Here is an 18,136-nt window from a genome sequence, read left to right as displayed (position 1 = left end):
CAGAGAGCTTTCCTGTCAGAGGAGGCCAGGACAGGAGCTCTCCTGCGGGAAGGCCTGCTCAGGGACGAAGAAGGGGTAAGAGGGTCCAGGGCTAGAGCAGAAAGCTACTCTGGAGCGTGGCTGCTTGGACTTGAGGCCACAACAGCTTCACTACATGGTCCTGTCTCTGGTAGCTCTGAGCCTCTCCACTAGTATCAACAGACTGTTCCAGCGCTCTCGGGGCTTGTGGACGCCTGGGAACAGAAAACCCTAGGCCTCACTCTCTCCCACTGCACCGCAGGCCTGACCATGCCCTCCCCATCTGGGCCTCCTTCATTCAGTCCCTCAACACATTTCACCCAACAGGTGCCAGACACTGTGCTTGACCCTCAAAAGATTTTGACCCTCCCAGCTTCTGAAAGCCAATTTTCGAGGCTCAGGCTCCCCAGGGTAACTCCAGAGATATCTTCTGCTTATGTGGGAGGACCATGCCCTGCCCGCAGAGCCAAATCCATGAGAGGAAAACTGACCTGCAGATACTGGAAATGGGCTGAGAGAATGGGAAACCAACCCTTGTCATGTCCTGAGTCCTCTTGTCCTCCTGGAGGGAAAGGTTGGGTGGGAAGGACAGAGCAAGAGGCACAAAGGTTGTGATCAATATCTATGAATCCAAAGTGAATAAAGGATTCCAGAATGAGGAAGCCTCACTACAGGTGCATTTAAGACAAATAAAAAGACTGAACTCCAAATGGCAAGGCATGACATAAGGCTAATAGAACAGGTTCCAGCAAGTTCTGAATGAACAAAAAGGCCACTGGCTATCAATGTTTGGGGCCTATTCCTCACCTCTGAAGCAAGCAGCCTGGAGTTCAACCATGCTCACCCTACACACAGCATCCTGGTTCCTCTAACAAAGGGGGAACACCGCGTGACACAGAACGTGGAGATAATTCAGGAAATTACCTGATGGGTCAGAAGACAGCAGGCATGAGATGACACAGAGCCAGTGCTCAGAAGCCCTCACCTAAGAAGGCCCTAGAGCACAGCCATCCAGCCTGTGACCAGCTCTGGGGAGCAGAGAGGGCGCTCACAGGGTCTCCATCCCCCTAGCAGCTCCTGTGGCACCCTTCACATTACAGGCACTCCATACAAGTAAGTGTTTGTGAAGCCGGACCCATGCTAACTAGTGTAAACCCTGACTGGCTGCAAGTGCCAAAAACAGAAGAGCCCCCAGAGAAGAGCTGGTCCAAACATTTCTCGGCACGATGAGAAAATCCTGAGAGCGTGAAATTTAAACAAAGCAGACCTGGTTAGAGACACTAGTTAGAATTAAGCTCTCTGACATTTACTGGCTATAGAACTCAGACTAATTACTAAGCCTCTCGAGGCCTTGTTCCACCTTGGGGAGGGTGGTCCACACTGTGTCTCACAGCAGAGGGCTGATGTGATTAATAACTTACATAACATGGAAAGGACTCACCAAGTGGTGCAAAATGGGAAAGCTAGTTACTATTATGTCTAGCCATGCCGCCACCCGCCTTCCATTATTGTGGCAACACCTGGGAGGAAAAAGGCTCCTCTGGCCTTTCCCATCACCGGTTTCTCACCATTACCTCCAGCCTCTTCCCCTTCTAGTTTTCAAGGACCTCTACTGCCAGTTACACATCTTCATGCCAAAACTCTGAGCTAGAGCTAGAAAACCAACCATCAACAGCACCAGGAGCCCAAGAAACCCAAAGCGTAAGGAATAGCCCGCTCCCCCTGTGCCGCACCACACCAAAGGGAGGCTAAGACCCAAGGAGAAAATATCAGCACCCCAAGGCTGAGGGAGGACCAAACCAGAAATGTTCACAGGCCGCCCAGAGGCTGCTTCACTCCTGTTCAAGCAAGAAGAACAAGAGCTTTCTCAGTAACTTTCAGGCGCGCAGAAGACATTCCAGGTTCTACGTTCCATATGGCACCACACCAGTCAGCAGATGCCTACGAGAGTGTGCACGGCACTTCCTGATCATTACCATGAAGAGAAGTTCAAAATAATGGGGCACCGGCAAGGGACAAACCTCCCGGGGAGGGTGCTCCTGGAGTTCATTATGACCAGGCACCGGGGCTCATTTCCAGAGGTCAGGGCAGATCCAGGGTCAGGAAGGAAGTGGAGCTGCTGAGGGACACTCTGCCGGCCCGAGGACTGAAAGCACGGCAGTCAGAAGTGCACAGACTCAGTCACATCAGCTCTTGTCTCCGAGCCGTCGGCTCCATCGAGAATGAAGCAAGCGCTACTGTTCGCGGAAGACAGGCTGGAGTCAGTGCGCCAAGACTCCGTTATTTTCACTAATCTACAAGGAGGTAGGCAGAGTAATGGCCGTTTTACAAAACAAGGAAACAGAATCAGAAAGAAACTTGACCCAGGTCCTGACGAGAAGGTGACAGTCCATAAACAAATCATTATTGAGCACCTGCTGTGTGCCAGGGCTATTCTGGGCTTTGGAGACACAGTGGCAAACAAGACAGTGTCTACTTGGATTTTTGTGGGGAAGGGAGATATAAATAAACTTATCGGATTCCAAAGTCCCCTGCTGCCTCATGGGGACAGGAAATAATAGCGATCACGAAGCCAGCCTCTCTCTCTGAAATTCTGGCATCAAGGATGGAAACAGAGCCCCAGTCACTACCCAATAGATTCAACAAAGTACAGGCACTGGGGTCCAACAGCCTCGGTTTAAATTCTACTGATTCTGCTAACTAGCTGCATGACCTTGGGCAAGTCATTCATTTCTCTGAGCCTCAGTCTCCTCATATGTAAAATGCAGATGATCTACCCATCGAATGAGGTGTTGAGAAAATGCAATAAAATATTAATCTGCGATGGATAGTACGTGATATGATATACACCCAACACATTAGTCCATATTAGTATTGCTAGCATTATTATCGTTGTGGATGCCGTTACTGTTACAGTTAGGCACTGGCAAGAGGAGGAAGGGACTCCAGGCAGCTAATGGTACAAAGAGTGGCAGCTCACATCCACACAGTCAGCCCATAAGTGCCCCCTTACTTGCCCTCTCTGATGTGCATCAGGTGGCATTACTTCTCTGTACGCCCAAAGAACCCTTCCAGACTGTCCTTCAAGCAGATCAGACTCTGAAGACAGGGGTGTCTCATCTCATAACCCCAGAACCGGGTACCTAGCACACAACACTGCACATCATAAATGGATTTAAACTATACTAACCAGATTTCACCCATATCTAAACCTTGGGGACAAGAAAATTGGGAGATGTGCTCTAGGCCTACCTACCAGGGATACCCGGTTGCTGCCACCTCTCTTTGAAGAGAGGAGGGGACCTAGGAAAGAGGCCTGTGGTCTTTCGGTTACTCCAGGTTGTACAGTCAGGCTTCCCACATGCCCAAGACAGGGATGTGGATCCAGGGAGGAACAGGGAGGCAGCTGGGTGCCTCCCAAAGCCAAGATGAGCCCAGAGCCCTCCAACTCCGAGGCCATTGCCCCAGAGGCTGACAGGCTGCCACATACCATGTGCTCCATGCAGATACTGATCTCGCCATCGCTGTAGAACGCACCATAGAAGCCCACGATGTAGGGGGAGTTGCACTCATGTAGAACCTGTAGCTCCCGTATGATCTGGTTCCGGATTGCAGGTTTGATCTCCAGGTGAATTAGCTGGGGAAAGAAAGGTGGGGGGAAGAGAGGCTTTAAAAATATATGGATGCATGGAGGGACGGATGGAAGCGCTCTTCAATGCTTAAGCTCTTAACGGTAGGAAGAGAGAACACAGGCAAGTTTCTGCCCGACCAAAGCACTCGGTGCCAACCTATCAAGGCAGGTGTTGGTACTGGGGGAGCTGTAACCAGGGGAGGGCGGCTGTGCCTCTGCTCCTAGAGCACAGAGTGAGGAACGGGGGCTCACCTCTCCCAAGAACAAAGCTGAATGGAGGGTTTCCTCCCAAAGGATTTGTGAAGCTGAGAGAGGAGGGAAAAGCAGCCTTGAAGACCTGGCTGCCACCCGAGGGCTGTGGGGGTGGAAGGGTATGAGGAACTGGTTATGTGGACCTGAGCTGCCCAGGAGACTGCCCCTTGACCTCTGGAGCCTAAGGTGGTGGAGATTCAGCCGGGGCCTCAGGTGCCACCTTATGTGCCCCTCACGCTGTCGCTGGTTTCACCCAGGAAGACAGGTGACAGACACATCTGCCATATGAAACAGCTACTAAGGGCGCCTGGGTGGCTCAGTTGGTTAGGCGACTGCCTTCAGCTCAGGTCATGTTCTGGAGTCCCTGGATCGAGTCCCGCATCTGGCTCCCTGCTCGGCAGGGCGTCTGCTTCTCCCTCTGACCCTCCCCCCTTTCATGCTCGCTCTCTCTCTCTCTCTCTCTCAAATAAATAAATCTTAAAAAAGAACAAAGAAACAGCTACTGAGTAAGACTAAGCTGCTAGCAGGGTCACAGACAATGAGTGCCAGAGGACATGGGAGCAGTGCTTACCGCCGTGGGCACTGTTTGAGAAGAGGGAAGGGGTGGTCGAGCAAACGGATACGGACGGGCTTAAAGACGGTGTGCCGGGAAGCACGGAAGAGCCCAGCCTTGCCACAGCAGGGGCCATGTCCGGAAAGAGGAGGACCCCGGGTGGACAGGAAGTCCAGCTCCAACACCGCCGGCCACGGCGGGGAGCAGAGATGTCCACATTGCAGGGGGATGCAGGCGAAGCGCCCGCAGGGCCGGAGCGCAGGCAAACCACTCGAAACCAGTGTTTGGTGCATCGCCGGGGCTGCCTAAATGAAAGCGGCTTCTCCTGCCCCGGATAATGGCAAACAGGCACCCTTGCATTCTTTCCAGAGCACGCAGAAAGCTAAGGAAGGTCACTTGCCTTTCTTTTCCAGTCTGGGGGTGGGGATAAATACACTAACACACCATCAGGGTGTTTATCCTATAATCTGACAGGTAACAGGAGCTCAAAATTCAAACCGCACAAAAAGGTACTGAGTGAAAAGTCCGTCTTCCTCCCACAGGCCCCAGATCTTCCAAGAGATAATCCAATTACCTATTCACCAAGGCCAACAAAGGCCAACCTGATTCAGGCTTTTTTTTTTTGAGTGGCCTCACCTTTCTGGCCATGACCAGGCCGGAGGGCTTGTGCGAGACCTTGAACACCACACCACCGTTGCCGGCGCCCAGCTCACTGATCTTCTCGAAGTCGTCATCCTTCAATTCCCCGACCTTCTGCTTCTGGGTGAGAAAGGCCTCAAGGCGCTTCCGCTGCTGCTCATCAAGCTCCAACTCCTCCAGCTTCTTCTGCAAGGCCTCCAGGTTGGTCCTGTCCCAAAGGGAGAGCACAAGTCACAACCAGCATCAGAGGGGTCCCCCCAGAGGAGCATCTGTGTGGTGGAGAGTTCCAGCTCCGGGGCCGGACCAGAGAACCAGCACAGGGGTTCCAGGGGAGGGTTCCACGCTCTGCCGCCTTCACTACGCCACCCGACCCCCCTCCCCGCTGACATCCTTCTCCTCTCCAGACCTCGGTTTCCTCATTTGTCAAATGAGGGAATTAGGTCTCACTATGCTGCAAGTCTACAGAAGGAACCAAAGAATCTGCTAAAATCCAGAATGAGCCACCTTCGTTTGCTTTAAAACCCCAGTTCCAAAAGACCCACTAGTATTGGATTTATTAAATTAACACCGTACACAAAATAAAATCTATTTCCTAAAACCACTAAACTGAAATCAAACCAAACCATCAAAACAGGCTCTAACAGGCTCTAAACTAAATGCTAAGAGCAAAAACTCTTCTCTCTAATGTCATCAGGTCAGGAACCAGGTTAATCAAAATATTTTTGCATAATATATATAAACGTGCATTTATTCACCCATCTTCTAACGTAGGTAGGGCAAGGCCCTCTCTTTGAGTAAAATTCCACTGGTAAGAGCCCCACACCATCCTCGTGACATGAACCAGAACATGATACACTATCATTTCCAATGCCTGATTCTCTAAAGTGGAGTAAAAATGCAGATACAGAATATCAACATAGAATTGTAAGAGTTTTAGGATTTTCCCCAATCTTAATGCTCACCTAATTTTATAGTAATGTTTTAGTGAGTTGGACTTACTGAGTCTTTCCATGGCTTTTAATTAGCGTTCAAAGAGGGGGGGGACCCCACTTCATTTGCAGGCATATTTCACCAGTTTATCTGATATTTAAGTAGCTTACTTAATTACAATAGCAGCCACAACCATACAAATGACTCTGGGAACAAAGTGGCTCTTGGTAAGCACATAATTCAGCCAGTGGGTGCCGAGGCGAGTGGGCAGGGCAGAGAGCAGCCTGTGAGCTGTGCATTCGGCATGCTTGTGGGCAGTACTGAGTTTACAGAGGACGGAAAAACATTCATTATTCCTGGGAGTTCGTTAAGGCGACGGTGGTAAGGAGAGCTTCCACTGCGTTTCATGTGATTTTAGTCCTAGTTTAAACAAACAACTCGGGCGGCAGGACAGAGCATCATTACACATCAGAAGGCTGGTGCCCACCCCCTAACATACACGCCATTTCTGAGCTTGACGTGTAAAAGTAAGTATAATCTTCCACTTTTCATTCACCCTCTATTCCAACTCTCAAGAAGGCAGGGAGATCCAGACCTCCCGCCTCCCCGGTCTATGGGAAGCTCCAACATACCTTACAAATAACAGTATAAGGGCCACAGAGGACACCAGGCTGTTTTCACCAAGTCTCCTCACTGGGTAGCTCTCGGGGAAGGAAGGCTGGTGGTATGGACTGAGTTGTGTCTCCCTCAAATTCATATGTTGAAGGCCTAACCCCAAATGTATGTATGTTTAGAGACAGGACTTTCAAGAGCTTAAGGTTAAATAAGGTCATATGGGTAGAGTCCTAATCAGATAGGACTGGTGGCCATAAGAAGAGAGATAGCCTTCCTGCCTCTGGGCACACGCCAAAGAAGGTGGTGTGAGGACACCAAGAGAAGGCAGCTAGCTGTCTGCAGGCCAGGAAGAGAGGCCTCACCAGAACCCAACCATGCCGGGACCCTCATCTTGGGCTTCAAGCCTCCAGGACCATGAGAAAATACCTTTCTGTTGTTTAAGCCAACCAGTCTATGACATTTTGTTATGCAGCCTGAACAGACTAAGACGCCTGGTAATATTCTCATTCTGCTGAAAGGCTCAACTAAGTCTCACAGCTGCCCTGGTCTCTCAGGTGTAGGGGCCCAGAACAAGCATGGCTGGGAGGGCACAGCCACCTTCAGGTTTCCTGACTCTCAGGAACCCATCAATGACCACCTTCAGGTTTCCTGACTCTCAGGAACCATCAATGACAACGTTTGGAGAGACCTGTCAAACGCAGACAGACCCCATAGCTAAAATTTCGATGAGGTTCCAGCTGCCTGTAGGGCTCAGCAGTCCACTCCAAGGGCTTCCGTCAAACACGCACTCATGCTGAGCAGGTAGGAGGGAGGGGGCAGGACTGAATGGAAGGAAGTCATTCTCCTCACGGCACCATGTACTGTTTTACACTTGCTAATGCATTTAATCCACATCAGATAGCAAACTCAAGCACAGATGGGTGAAGTGACTTCTCCAAGGTCACACAGCTAGTAAGCAACACAGCAAGGATGGAAACCTGGGCAGAGAGAATCTCTATTTTTAACCATAATGCTATACTACCTCTTCAAAAAGTTCAATACTTTCAAGGGAGGCAACGTGCAGACACGGGTAAGATCTTAGTGCAGGGCATTTGCCATAGCAGGGCTCAATTGTACATGAAGATGGGGTACCTCCACAAAGAGCCCTTTGCGCCAGATGCAATCCAGCCCGCCCTCCATCTCAAGCTCAACGTTGCCTTGCAAGTAACACTGGCCACAAGAAACCCCATCCAGCTGGCAAAGAAAAAGAAGAAATGCTGACTCTGCTCATTTTCCCAGCTCTCTGTAGAAATAAGTAATTCTCCCACCTTCAGGAAGAAAAACTCAGTATGGGCTTCCTCCCTCCTCGACCACCTATGATTGACCGTCTAACCGCCCACCCCCACCAGCTAAGGAGCTGGCTCCTGATCTGTCCTTCCAGAAGGCTAAGCCACAGAGGAACACAGCACAGACTCTACGCTGTGGTGCCCTGACTCTCCTGATGACTGGGGGTGGGGCAGTGCTGCCAAGCTGACAAGTCAGTAGTAATCAGGAACCCCGGATTTTCACCCCAAAGTAGTCAACAGCTAGCTGTGCGACCACAGACTGCTCACTGAACTGTGGCACATCTCCGTTTTTCTCTTCTGTCAAATGGAGGCACGACGCCATGCTTGCTTCCTTCACCAGGGGAGGGCCAGAAGAGAAAACCAAGGGGAAGGAACAATGGAATTCTGACACGCTTCTACACTAGTGTCAGGTCAGGTGCGGGCAGGCTGAAGGACGAGTAGGAGCTGCCAAGGCAGCAAGAGTGGGATCCAGAAGTTACTGCCTTTCCTGTAACAACTCTTAAAACCCTTGAAAAGTTTCTTAAGAACTGTTGCAGAGAATGAAAGACAAAGGATTTTATCTGAAGGTAAAAGGAACATCCTGGCATCTAAACAGCTTTCAGTACTCATTAAGAAGAAATCAATCAATAACGCAGCAGTGTTTAGTACTGCTTCCTCCTGTATGTGGGGTCAATGATGTTCAACAAGGCTCATTCCTGCCCCACCCGACCCCAAGGTGAAATGCTTCCAGCAAAGAAAATAGGAAGAGCGGGGCCTGTCACTCCTCAACCACACCACAAGCCTCCAAATCTCAGAGGACCAGGACCTGTCTCCTGCACAATCTTTGGCTTTAACTGACATCAGCAAAATCAGAACTATGGATCGGGAAAGGACTCTGGAGCCCAGAACAATAAATCTCTCTCTCTCTCTCTCTCTCACACACACACACACCTCTCCGGGGACCAGCTGTGAATGTCTGTCTCCCATCACCCCATGCACCACAGCAGAGAGAATATAACTCATGGCAATATGAATTCTGCACCCTGGCTGTCTTACAGTAAACACAAGTTCATCAAGATACAAGAAGATTATAGGTTTGAAATGGGAATGCAGAGAAGAGCAAGGAAAGTGGAGAAAAACAAGGGTTGTCATTTGTGTTCTGAAAACACGAGGGTGGCACAATGAAGTGGGTGGAGAAAGGATGATCCTATGGGCAAGAACATCTCCCTCCCTCTCCCTCATCCCACCCATCCGCTAAGCCTAATACACGGCCACAACTGGAATCTTGCATTTGTGGCTCGGGGTCTTAAATCAGGGAGCAGTGTAAAACGTGGTACAGGGAGGGACCTGCAAGACCCATTTTACAGGTGAGGAAACGGAGGTCCACAGAGGACAAAGGCACACAGCTTACTGGCGGGCCAGCTCTCCCAACTCCTAGAACAGAGCTCCTCAAGGCCCCACACTGCCATCTCCAACCCTGATGGTCACTGAAATGGGAAGCTGACCTAAAGGAATGATTTAAGGGGGAGGGAGGTGACATCTAGACAAAGGAAAGGGGGCTTCCAACTGCCACACACCAAACAGAAATGAGCCACAGCAGCATGCAAACACCAGCCAGCGGTCTGTCACCGGCCTGAGCCTTGCTCTAGCCCGGGTGGCAGGCCCTGCCAGGAAGAAGCACAGAGGGAAGAGCAGAGGATGACAATCACCGTGCTGGAGCAGAGAAAAGATCCCAGTGCAGGCAGGCGGGTGTCCTCGGAGAGCTCAGGGAGTTGGGAAGTTCTCTCTCCCCCGTGACATTTGGAAGGTAAGAATGCTACTGGGGCTGGGAAGGAAGAGAACAGGCAGAAGACCCAAGCCAAGGGCAAACAGCATCAAGAGACTGACTGCAACCCCTCCTTCCTCACGCTCTGTCACCCTCATCTGTGAGATCTTGGGCAAGCTACCACTCTTTCTGGTACTCAGTTTCCACACCCAGTTAAAAAAAAAGTACAGGAGGAGGAGGAGAGAAGGGAGGGGACAGCTGTCTAGGTGTCTCTGAGATCCAAGCTTGTGTCAATGCGACAACCAGCTGAGGAGGTAGAGAATAAGACTGAGTGTGCGTTCTGGTTGAAAAGCTGAAGATTTTCAAGAGAAGGGAAATGTGAAGGGGGAAAAAAGAAAAGAACTGCCTTTAGGGTTCTCTACAGAGTCAAACCATGGGCAGGGGGGATGTGGGAGTTACAAAGAGTATAAGAAAAGAGGGCGCCTGGGTGGCTCAGTGGGTTAAGCGTCTGCCTTCTGCTCAGGTCATGATCCCAGCGTCCTGGGATCAAGCCCCACATCGGGCTCCCTGCTCGGCGGGGAGTCTGCTTCTCCCTCTCCCTCTGCCCTCCCCTGCTCATGTTCTCTCTCTCTCTAATAAGTAAATAAAATCTTTAAAAAATAAAACAACAAAGAGTGTAAGGAAAGAAGAATGGGCCTGAAGGGAGAAGGCAGAGAGGACCAAAGGCACAGCTAACCGATTCCAGACTCCACCCTAGGCTAGCCCATCAGTGTTAGGGAGCACAGTTTAGGCCAGCCCCAAACAGCATGGTGGAGAAGGGGCTCTATACCCTTACCCCTCAACCCGGCAGGCCACTCTGGGAAGGGCTGCTTAACTAACTAGGCAATAAAATTCTAGGATTACGTAAGAAAGAAGCCAGATGGAAAAACAAAGTATGTGTTCTTCTGCATCTATGTCAAATTTAAAAAAAGGCAAAACTAATCTATGCAGTTATAAATTAGAAAAGTGAACACGCTTTTGGGTGGGGGCAGTAACCAGAAGGGGACATGTGATGGTTAATTTTATGTATCAGCTTGGCAGGGCCACAATGCTAAAATATTTGGTCAAACTTTATTCAGAATGTTTCTACAAAAGTGGGGTTTGTGGGGAGGGGGGAGGAATAAGAATAACATTTAAATTGGTGAACTCTGAGTAAAGCAGATTACTCTCCGTAATGTGAGTGGGACTCATCCAGTTAGTTTAAGGCCTTAATAGAACAAAGAATGACCTCGCAGTCTGCCAGCAGGCTGCCTTTGGACTTCAAGTCTTCCATGAGTCTCCAGCCTGCCAGGCTACCCTGCAGACTGTGGACTTCCCAGGCTTCCATAGTTACATAAGCCAATTCCTTAAAAAGTTCCAGTCAGGTCAGTGTCTGTCTGTGTTTCCTCTCTCTCAATGTCTATTTCTTCCTCTCTCTATATACATATATCTTGGATGCTGTGATCTGATTTCTTTTTACTCCTTTCCTCCTTGTGTCTCAGTTTGGATACTTTTTATTTCAATTAAGATAATTTCTACTAACCTATCTTCAGGGTCACTGATTCTTTCCTCAGTTCCCTCCAGTCTGCTGACAGACCCGTTGACCTTTGATGTCATGTTTTTAAAATTTTCTAGCATTTTCACTTTATCTTTAGTTTCCATCTCTTCTGAAATTCCTCATTTGTTCATGCATGTTGTCCATAATCATAGGTTATTTGAAAGCCCCTGTCCATTAATTCCAACAGCTGGGTCATCTCCGAGTCTAGTTCTAGATCGACGGCCTTATCTCTTGCAGGTTGTTTTTTCTCTCTTGATTTTTGTGTCTTTTAATATTGCACTGAGTGGTGCACACCGTAATAGAATAAGGACTGAGGTACATCATCTTTATGCTTAGAAATGGGCACATTCTTCGGTCATGCTGTTAGCGTGTATTCGTTGGGAGTTGAGCTAGGTTTGGGTTTTCTGGTGAACACTGGTAATTTCCGTGCACCACAGGCTGCCAATTTCTCCAGCAGTGGGTTTTATCTTGTGTTCAGAGTGGAGCCTGAGCTGCAGAGATTTTTTTTTTTTCTCAGTGTTCCTACTCCTCCCTCAGCTCTGAACTGTCCCATGATGCCTGGCCACAGAGTGGGATCCTTCTCCATGCCTTTGCCCCTCCTCCAGGGGTTGAGGGCAATTACTTTTACATAACACCCTCATATCATCTCTGTGACCACCTTGTATCTCTCATCAAGTCATTGGCTTAAAGTGCCCTTAGCTGCCTGTGTTCCTCTCCCTGCTTCCCAAAGAGCCTTCCGGTGCCGAAATGCATGCATTCCCAGAGAAGGCCTGTGAAGATAAAACAGTCCAAACAGTCTCAAAGGAAAAGGCAGTGAGGATGAGAAAACAGGCAGTGGGGTGTACATGTGGACAAGAAGTGATGACCACGGGACTCAAACTATACAGCATGGGAAGCCAGCCATTGTGCCAATGGTGATAGGGAAGTTCTCTCCTGTCCTGGGCCAGCCTCAGTCTTAAACAGGCCCTGTGAACATGGACTTCCCCTCCTCCCCATGGCAACCAAAACGACCTTGCATCTGTGGCAGTTCTTGGGCAGGGGAAAGCTTCCTACTCCGCCCCCAGCAATGGACCTCTGCTTTGTGTTGGTGTTGAACCCGGCTTTGGGCTTAGTCTTGTAAGCAGCTGTGGGAAGACACGCTTCCGTACAGCCGTTCCCTTGCCCGGTTCATAATGTGCTCCACTGAATTTAGCAAAAGTATTTTTTCCCTTTTCCTTGATGCTGGCTGCTAATGTAAATCGTATCTTGGCCGCCTACTCTCCTCTGCTTGCTGACAGACGTAGAGGTGAGCAGAGTCTCACAGTCGTTCTTGGAAGCAGCCCCCAGATCCACTTCCAGGGCCAATGACATATGTAGGAAATGAGCTGCTTCTGGGTCAGCACAGAGCTGGTCTTTCACAGTGGGACATAAAACTACTAGAAAGGAAAAAAAACAAAAAACATGCATGTGGCTGCCATATACTCTTTGCTTAAGAAGTAAGTGTGGGGGCGCCTGGGTGGCTCAGTCGTTGGGCGTCTGCCTTCGGCTCAGGTCATGGTCCCAGGGTGCTGGGATCGAGCCCCACATCGGGCTCCCTGCTCGGCGGGGGGCCTGCTTCTCCCTCTCACACTCCCCCTGCTTGTGTTCCCTCTCTAGCTGTGTCTCTCTCTGTCAAATAAATAAATAAAATCTTAAAAAAAAAAAGAAGTGTGAAGGCTTTGCAAGTCAGAAGACCTGGGTTCAACTTGGAAAGCACTCAGTCTGTGAACTATTCACATTACTTTCCCCTCGACTGTTCCCACAGGTAAAACAGAATTAAACTAGGTGGTCTTTAAAGTCCTTTTCAATGCTAAAGGTCTCTAATCCTAAAACCAGATTCGTCCTGCAGTTTTCCAAGGACAGAACTTTGCAGCTAAGTCCCAGGGCCATGCATCTCTACAAACACAGTGGCTGCCTTCCCATGCTGTACAGCTTGAGGCCCGTGGTCATTACTTCTTGTCCACACGTTGACCGTTTTCCCATCCTCACTGCCTTTTCCTCTGAGACTATATGGACTGTTTTATCTTCACAGGCCTTCTCTGAGAATGCACACATTTCAGCACCAGAAGGCCCTTAGGGAAGCAGGGAGAGGAACACAGGCAGCTAAGGGCACTTTAAGCCAATGACGTGATGAGAAATAAAAGGCTGTTGTGGATGGGGTGCCCGGCTGGCTCAGTCGGTAGAGCATGCGACTCCTGATCTTGTCTTGGGGTCATGAGTTCAAGCCCCACAATGGGTGTAGAGCGCACTTAAAAAAAAACAAAAATTAGGTGGCGCCTGGGTGGCTCAGTCGTTAAGCATCTGCCTTCAGCTCAGGTCATGATCCCAGGGTCCTGGGATCGAGCCCCACATCGGGCTCCCTGCTCCGCGGGAGGCCTGCTTCTCCCTCTGCTGCTCCCCTTGCTTGTGTTCCCTCTCTGTCAAATAAATAAATAAAATCTTTAAACAAAAAAAAAAACAGAAACAAAAATTAAAAAAGGTTGTGGAGATTCAAGAGTGGAATGTAAAAAATGCTGAAATCATCTAAAGTGCTAAACAAGTATTTAATAGTATTGGTTAGTAATTATTGGTTAGTAAGGGTAACATTAATTTGCTAGTCCTTCCTACTGATTTACTGAGTACTGTGTGACAGGCATTCTGCGAAAGGTAGATGAGTCCCTTTAGTCTAACAACACCATGATGTGATCACCACTGTCAGTCCCATTCTACTGATGAAATTCCTGCATCTTCATGTTTTCATATAATAAATAATCTGGCAAAAATGTACAATGTAGTTAAATCCTGCCTTAAGGCACTGGAATGGCTCCGTGGGTTGAGCATCCAACTCTTTGATCTCTTGTGAGTTCGAGCCCAGCATGGAGCCTACTTAAAAAAAGAAAAAGAAAAAGAAAAAAACTGCTCTTATTGCCTTTCATTGGTTTCACCACCACGCCCAAAAAAGATTGTGGGGCAAAGACTGTTTCCCAGTTCCCCTAATTTTCTCAAGAGGCCTGGGACACAGACAGCTCTGTAGTTCAGGAAATGTTGGCATAATCAGTGTAAGTTTTATAGGAACAGAAGCCCTGAATTGGTCTATAATGATAAATAAAATTTAGACAGCAAAAAAGGAAAAAGGGCATTCTAGTGTGGTCTGCCCTGTAGAAAATGGAGAATAAGTCTGTGATAAGCAGAGAGTGTTAGAGAAATGTAACTTAAAAAGAAAAAAGAAAACGAGGGTCAGGACAAGTGTTTCTCTTTAATTTCATTTTCAATCAAGTAGCTTCCAGGCCAATCAACAAATGTTTTTCAAAGTCAAGAAAACAGGTTTAATTAAAAAAAAAACATAAACAGGGGTGGGGTGCCTGGCTGGCTCAGTTGGTAGTGTGTGCAACTCTTGATCTCACGGTCATGAGGTCAAGCCACACACTGGGCGTGGAGCCTACTTAAAAAAAGGAAAAAAAGGATAAATAATCACATGTTCCTACCCTTAGAAAACAAAACAAAAGCAAACAAAATCCACAAATACTCCCTGGAATCAAACAGGCTTCTGAAATGATACAAACTGCCTTCCCATGGTGTGTTTCTGCAGAGAGTCAGGATGAAAAACACACGCACGCACCCACACAGACTCTTCTTAAATATTGAACAACATCCTGAGTCGGAGAGGGGGTGTCATATTGTTGCTTGAAAGAACTGAGACACTATGGTTTCTTCTCCAATGGACAAAATTTGTTTCATATTAGCCACATATGAATTAATTTCTAAAGGATCAGTCTTCCGGAGAAGCAAAAAAAAAAAAAAAACCAAGTGATGAAATTTGGAGATGGGGGAGGGGGAGGATCAGAAGATGGAAGATGAAAAGGAATAAAGCCTTTATTTGATAAGGACAAATGGGGGACATTGTCTGATAAAGAATGAAATTTAGATGAAGACCTGAGATTCTTAAATGCTAGCCATGTTATTATTCCCATTAACTCACTTCATCCTCACAACATTAAAAATTACGTACGTTGTTCCCATTTTACAGAAACGGAAATGGAGGCCAGGAGCAAGCAAGACTAGGTAGGGCTGGAACTCCAAAAGCTAGCTTTTCTCCACACCATAAGCCAAAGAGCTCATGTCCTTCAAACAAATCCCCCACCCGATCAGCGATCACACAGGTATTTTTAACCTGTTAGCGACTTATTCCTTTGAGGCAAAGAACTGTGCTCTACTCTACTAAAAGGTTCCTGGAAAGGCAACAAATTAAATCTAGCCAGAGAGGAATTCCTTTCCGAGGAACATCCAAGGCTGAGTCATTTTGTGTGGGACGGGAAGGGAAGAGAAAGGACACTGCCCAGGTGAAGCACGCCGGTAGAAGCAGTAAAAATTCAGGTGGCCAGAAGACAGCCAGGGGACCACTGAGGGAGGCAGGGTGGAGAGGAGGCGGCAGGCAGTACTGGAAGGGAGAAAAACACTATGGACAACCCAAGTGGAATATCCAGTAAATATGTGGTCATCATCCGAGGAAGAAAGGGAAGCCCTGGGTCTGGTGGTGGCCACACAATGGGCGTGTTCCTGAAAGGACAAGCTGGCTGATTGTGGCCTTAGAAAAATGATGTATCTGACCCCACCCATTCCCTGCTCTTAAGAAGCTGACGTAGATAAAGACCTTTTAGAAACTGCCTATGTAGGGGTGCCTGGCTGGCTCAGCCAGTAGAGCGTGTGACTCTTGATCTCGGGGTTGTGAGTTCAAACCCCATGTTGGGCATGGAGCCTACTTAAAAAAAGAGAAAGGAAGAAAGAGACTGCCTACGTAGTAATAGCCCCTGCCACTCTGTGCATCCGCAGTGCAAGTTGCTCTTCAACGGTACAGGACCCAAAGTGACCATCATCTTAGACCTCCTAACCCAGAACCATGAGGACAGTCGGGTCCCCAGGGCAAAAAGGGAAAGAGCCGATGCTCAGAAGCCCAGCTAAGGCAGGAAGATACAGTCAGAAGCAACACAGATTCAAAACGTGTTTCCAATTCTAGTCCCCACGGAGAAATCATCAGTTCTCCAGACTTGTTCCTTCCTTAAATACGCGAACACATGTTTATGAAAGCTTGGCTCTTCTCCTTAATCAAAGTACCCACAAGAGGGGTCAGCAAACCTCACCTCTGAGCACACATCATCTCTGGGGAAAAAAAATTCCACTCCCTACTTCACTGTCTGGCAATGCGCACGGAACCCAGTCTCAGGACCACGACCAGAAGTCCATACAAGTGCTCGCTTTGTAGAAAACCACTAGTCAGGCCCTCGAATTAATAGCAGTTGGCCTGGTAGGGTCAAAACCTACCTGGCAGAAGTAAAATCGCAGACCACAGAGAACAAAACCTAACTAAAACGAAAACTGACTGTGCTGGCTTCTGTCTTCTGAAAGAAGCGGGGGAGGTAAATGTTTGTGTTAACAACAAACCCCCTCACAGCAGAGGCTACCAGAGGACTAGAAGGCTTGCCCATAGTTTATTTATTTATTTTTTTTTTTTTTAAGATTTTATTTATTTATTTGACAGAGAGACAGCGAGAGAGGGAACACAAGCAGCGGGAGTGGGAGAGGGAGAGGGAGAAGCAGGCTTCCCACCGAGCAGGGAGCCCGACGCGGGGCTCGATCCCAGGACCCTGGGATCATGACCTGAGCCGAAGGCAGACGCTTAACCGACTGAGCCACCCAGGCGCCCCGAAGGCTTGCCCATAGTTTATTTATTTTTTTTTTTTTAAAGATTTTATTTATTTATTTGACAGAGAGAGATAGTGAGAGCAGGAACACAAGCAGGGGGAGTGGGAGAGGGAGAGGGAGAAGCAGGCTTCCCGCCGAGCAGGGAGCACGACGCGGGGCTCGATCCCAGGACCCTGGGATCATGTGACCTGAGCCGAAGGCAGACGCCCAACGACTGAGCCACCCAGGCGCCCCGAAGGCTTGCCCGTAGTTTAAAAGGGCCTGATCCACGCGATAGGCAGAAGTAGGCCTGAACAGCATGGAGGGTGGAGCAGAGGGAGAAATGATTTATGCTGCAGAATAAGATGGGAGAAGCCTGTTTGGAGAGTGGCTGTAAAGTGGCACAAGAGGGAAGGAGGCACCATGGCAAAGGGGCAAAGGTCATTTAAGACCAAAGATAGTTAACACCACTAGAAGTTAAGCTATCTTTATTGCTATAATGTAATACACCCTCCCTACCCCAGACCTTCAGTCCAATCTGCTGTGCCCGAAAATAGCTCTGTGTATATTTCATTCTTATTGTTGTTTGGTGGAAACCAGGAAGAAAGGGCCAAATTCCAAGCTGATTCAACACAGAGCAAAAAGAAGAGAAAAAAACACAGAAAGGGAACCGCGGGTCCTAGAGAAGCAAAAGTGACCGTGAGAATGTAAAGCTTGCAGGACTGCTCCAATCTAGAGGAGGGCAGGGGATAGGGAGGTTGAGGAGACATCTGCCTTATACCCATTTACGCCCACAGCCGTGAAAACGCAATGCAGATTTATCATGGAGCACCCACTGTGTGACAGGCACTATCTGTGCTAGAGGCTAGGAAGGTACAGATGACGACGACTTAGGTCCCTGCTCTCACCAGGCAGTGTGTGTGTGTATGAGAGAGAGAGAGAGTGAGAGAGAGGGAGACAGGGAGATAAAGATATAGAGACGATGGGGCGCCTGGGTGGCTCAGTAGGTTAAGTGTCTGCCTTTGACTCATGATCTCAGGGTCCTGGGATTGAGCCCCACATCGGGCTCCATGCTCCGCGGAAAGCCTGCTTCTCCCTCTCCCACTCCCCCTGCTTGTGTTCCTGCTCTCACTCTCTGTCAAATAAATAAATAAAATCTTAAAAAAAAAAAAAAAAA

The 18,136-nt window shown here is 48.6% G+C and overlaps 1 protein-coding gene across 1 annotated transcript in view; it reads right to left on the bottom strand.

The window, feature by feature from the left end:
• Positions 1 to 18,136, bottom strand: part of MAP2K1 (mitogen-activated protein kinase kinase 1) — an 81,470-nt gene that overhangs the window by 37,061 nt on the left and 26,273 nt on the right. Inside the window, exons 2-3 of the mRNA XM_021694088.1 lie at positions 5,091 to 5,301; positions 3,509 to 3,655 (exon numbers count right to left, since the gene is read on the bottom strand). Coding sequence (XP_021549763.1) covers positions 3,509 to 3,655; positions 5,091 to 5,301 — 358 coding nt within the window. The remainder of the gene's footprint in view (positions 1 to 3,508; positions 3,656 to 5,090; positions 5,302 to 18,136) is intronic.

This window comes from Neomonachus schauinslandi, chromosome 9 (genome assembly GCF_002201575.2).
Source record: "Neomonachus schauinslandi chromosome 9, ASM220157v2, whole genome shotgun sequence".
Lineage (NCBI taxonomy): Eukaryota > Metazoa > Chordata > Mammalia > Carnivora > Phocidae > Neomonachus > Neomonachus schauinslandi.
Note: the sequence above shows the minus strand (reverse complement) of the source record. Positions and strands in the feature narration are given on the sequence as shown.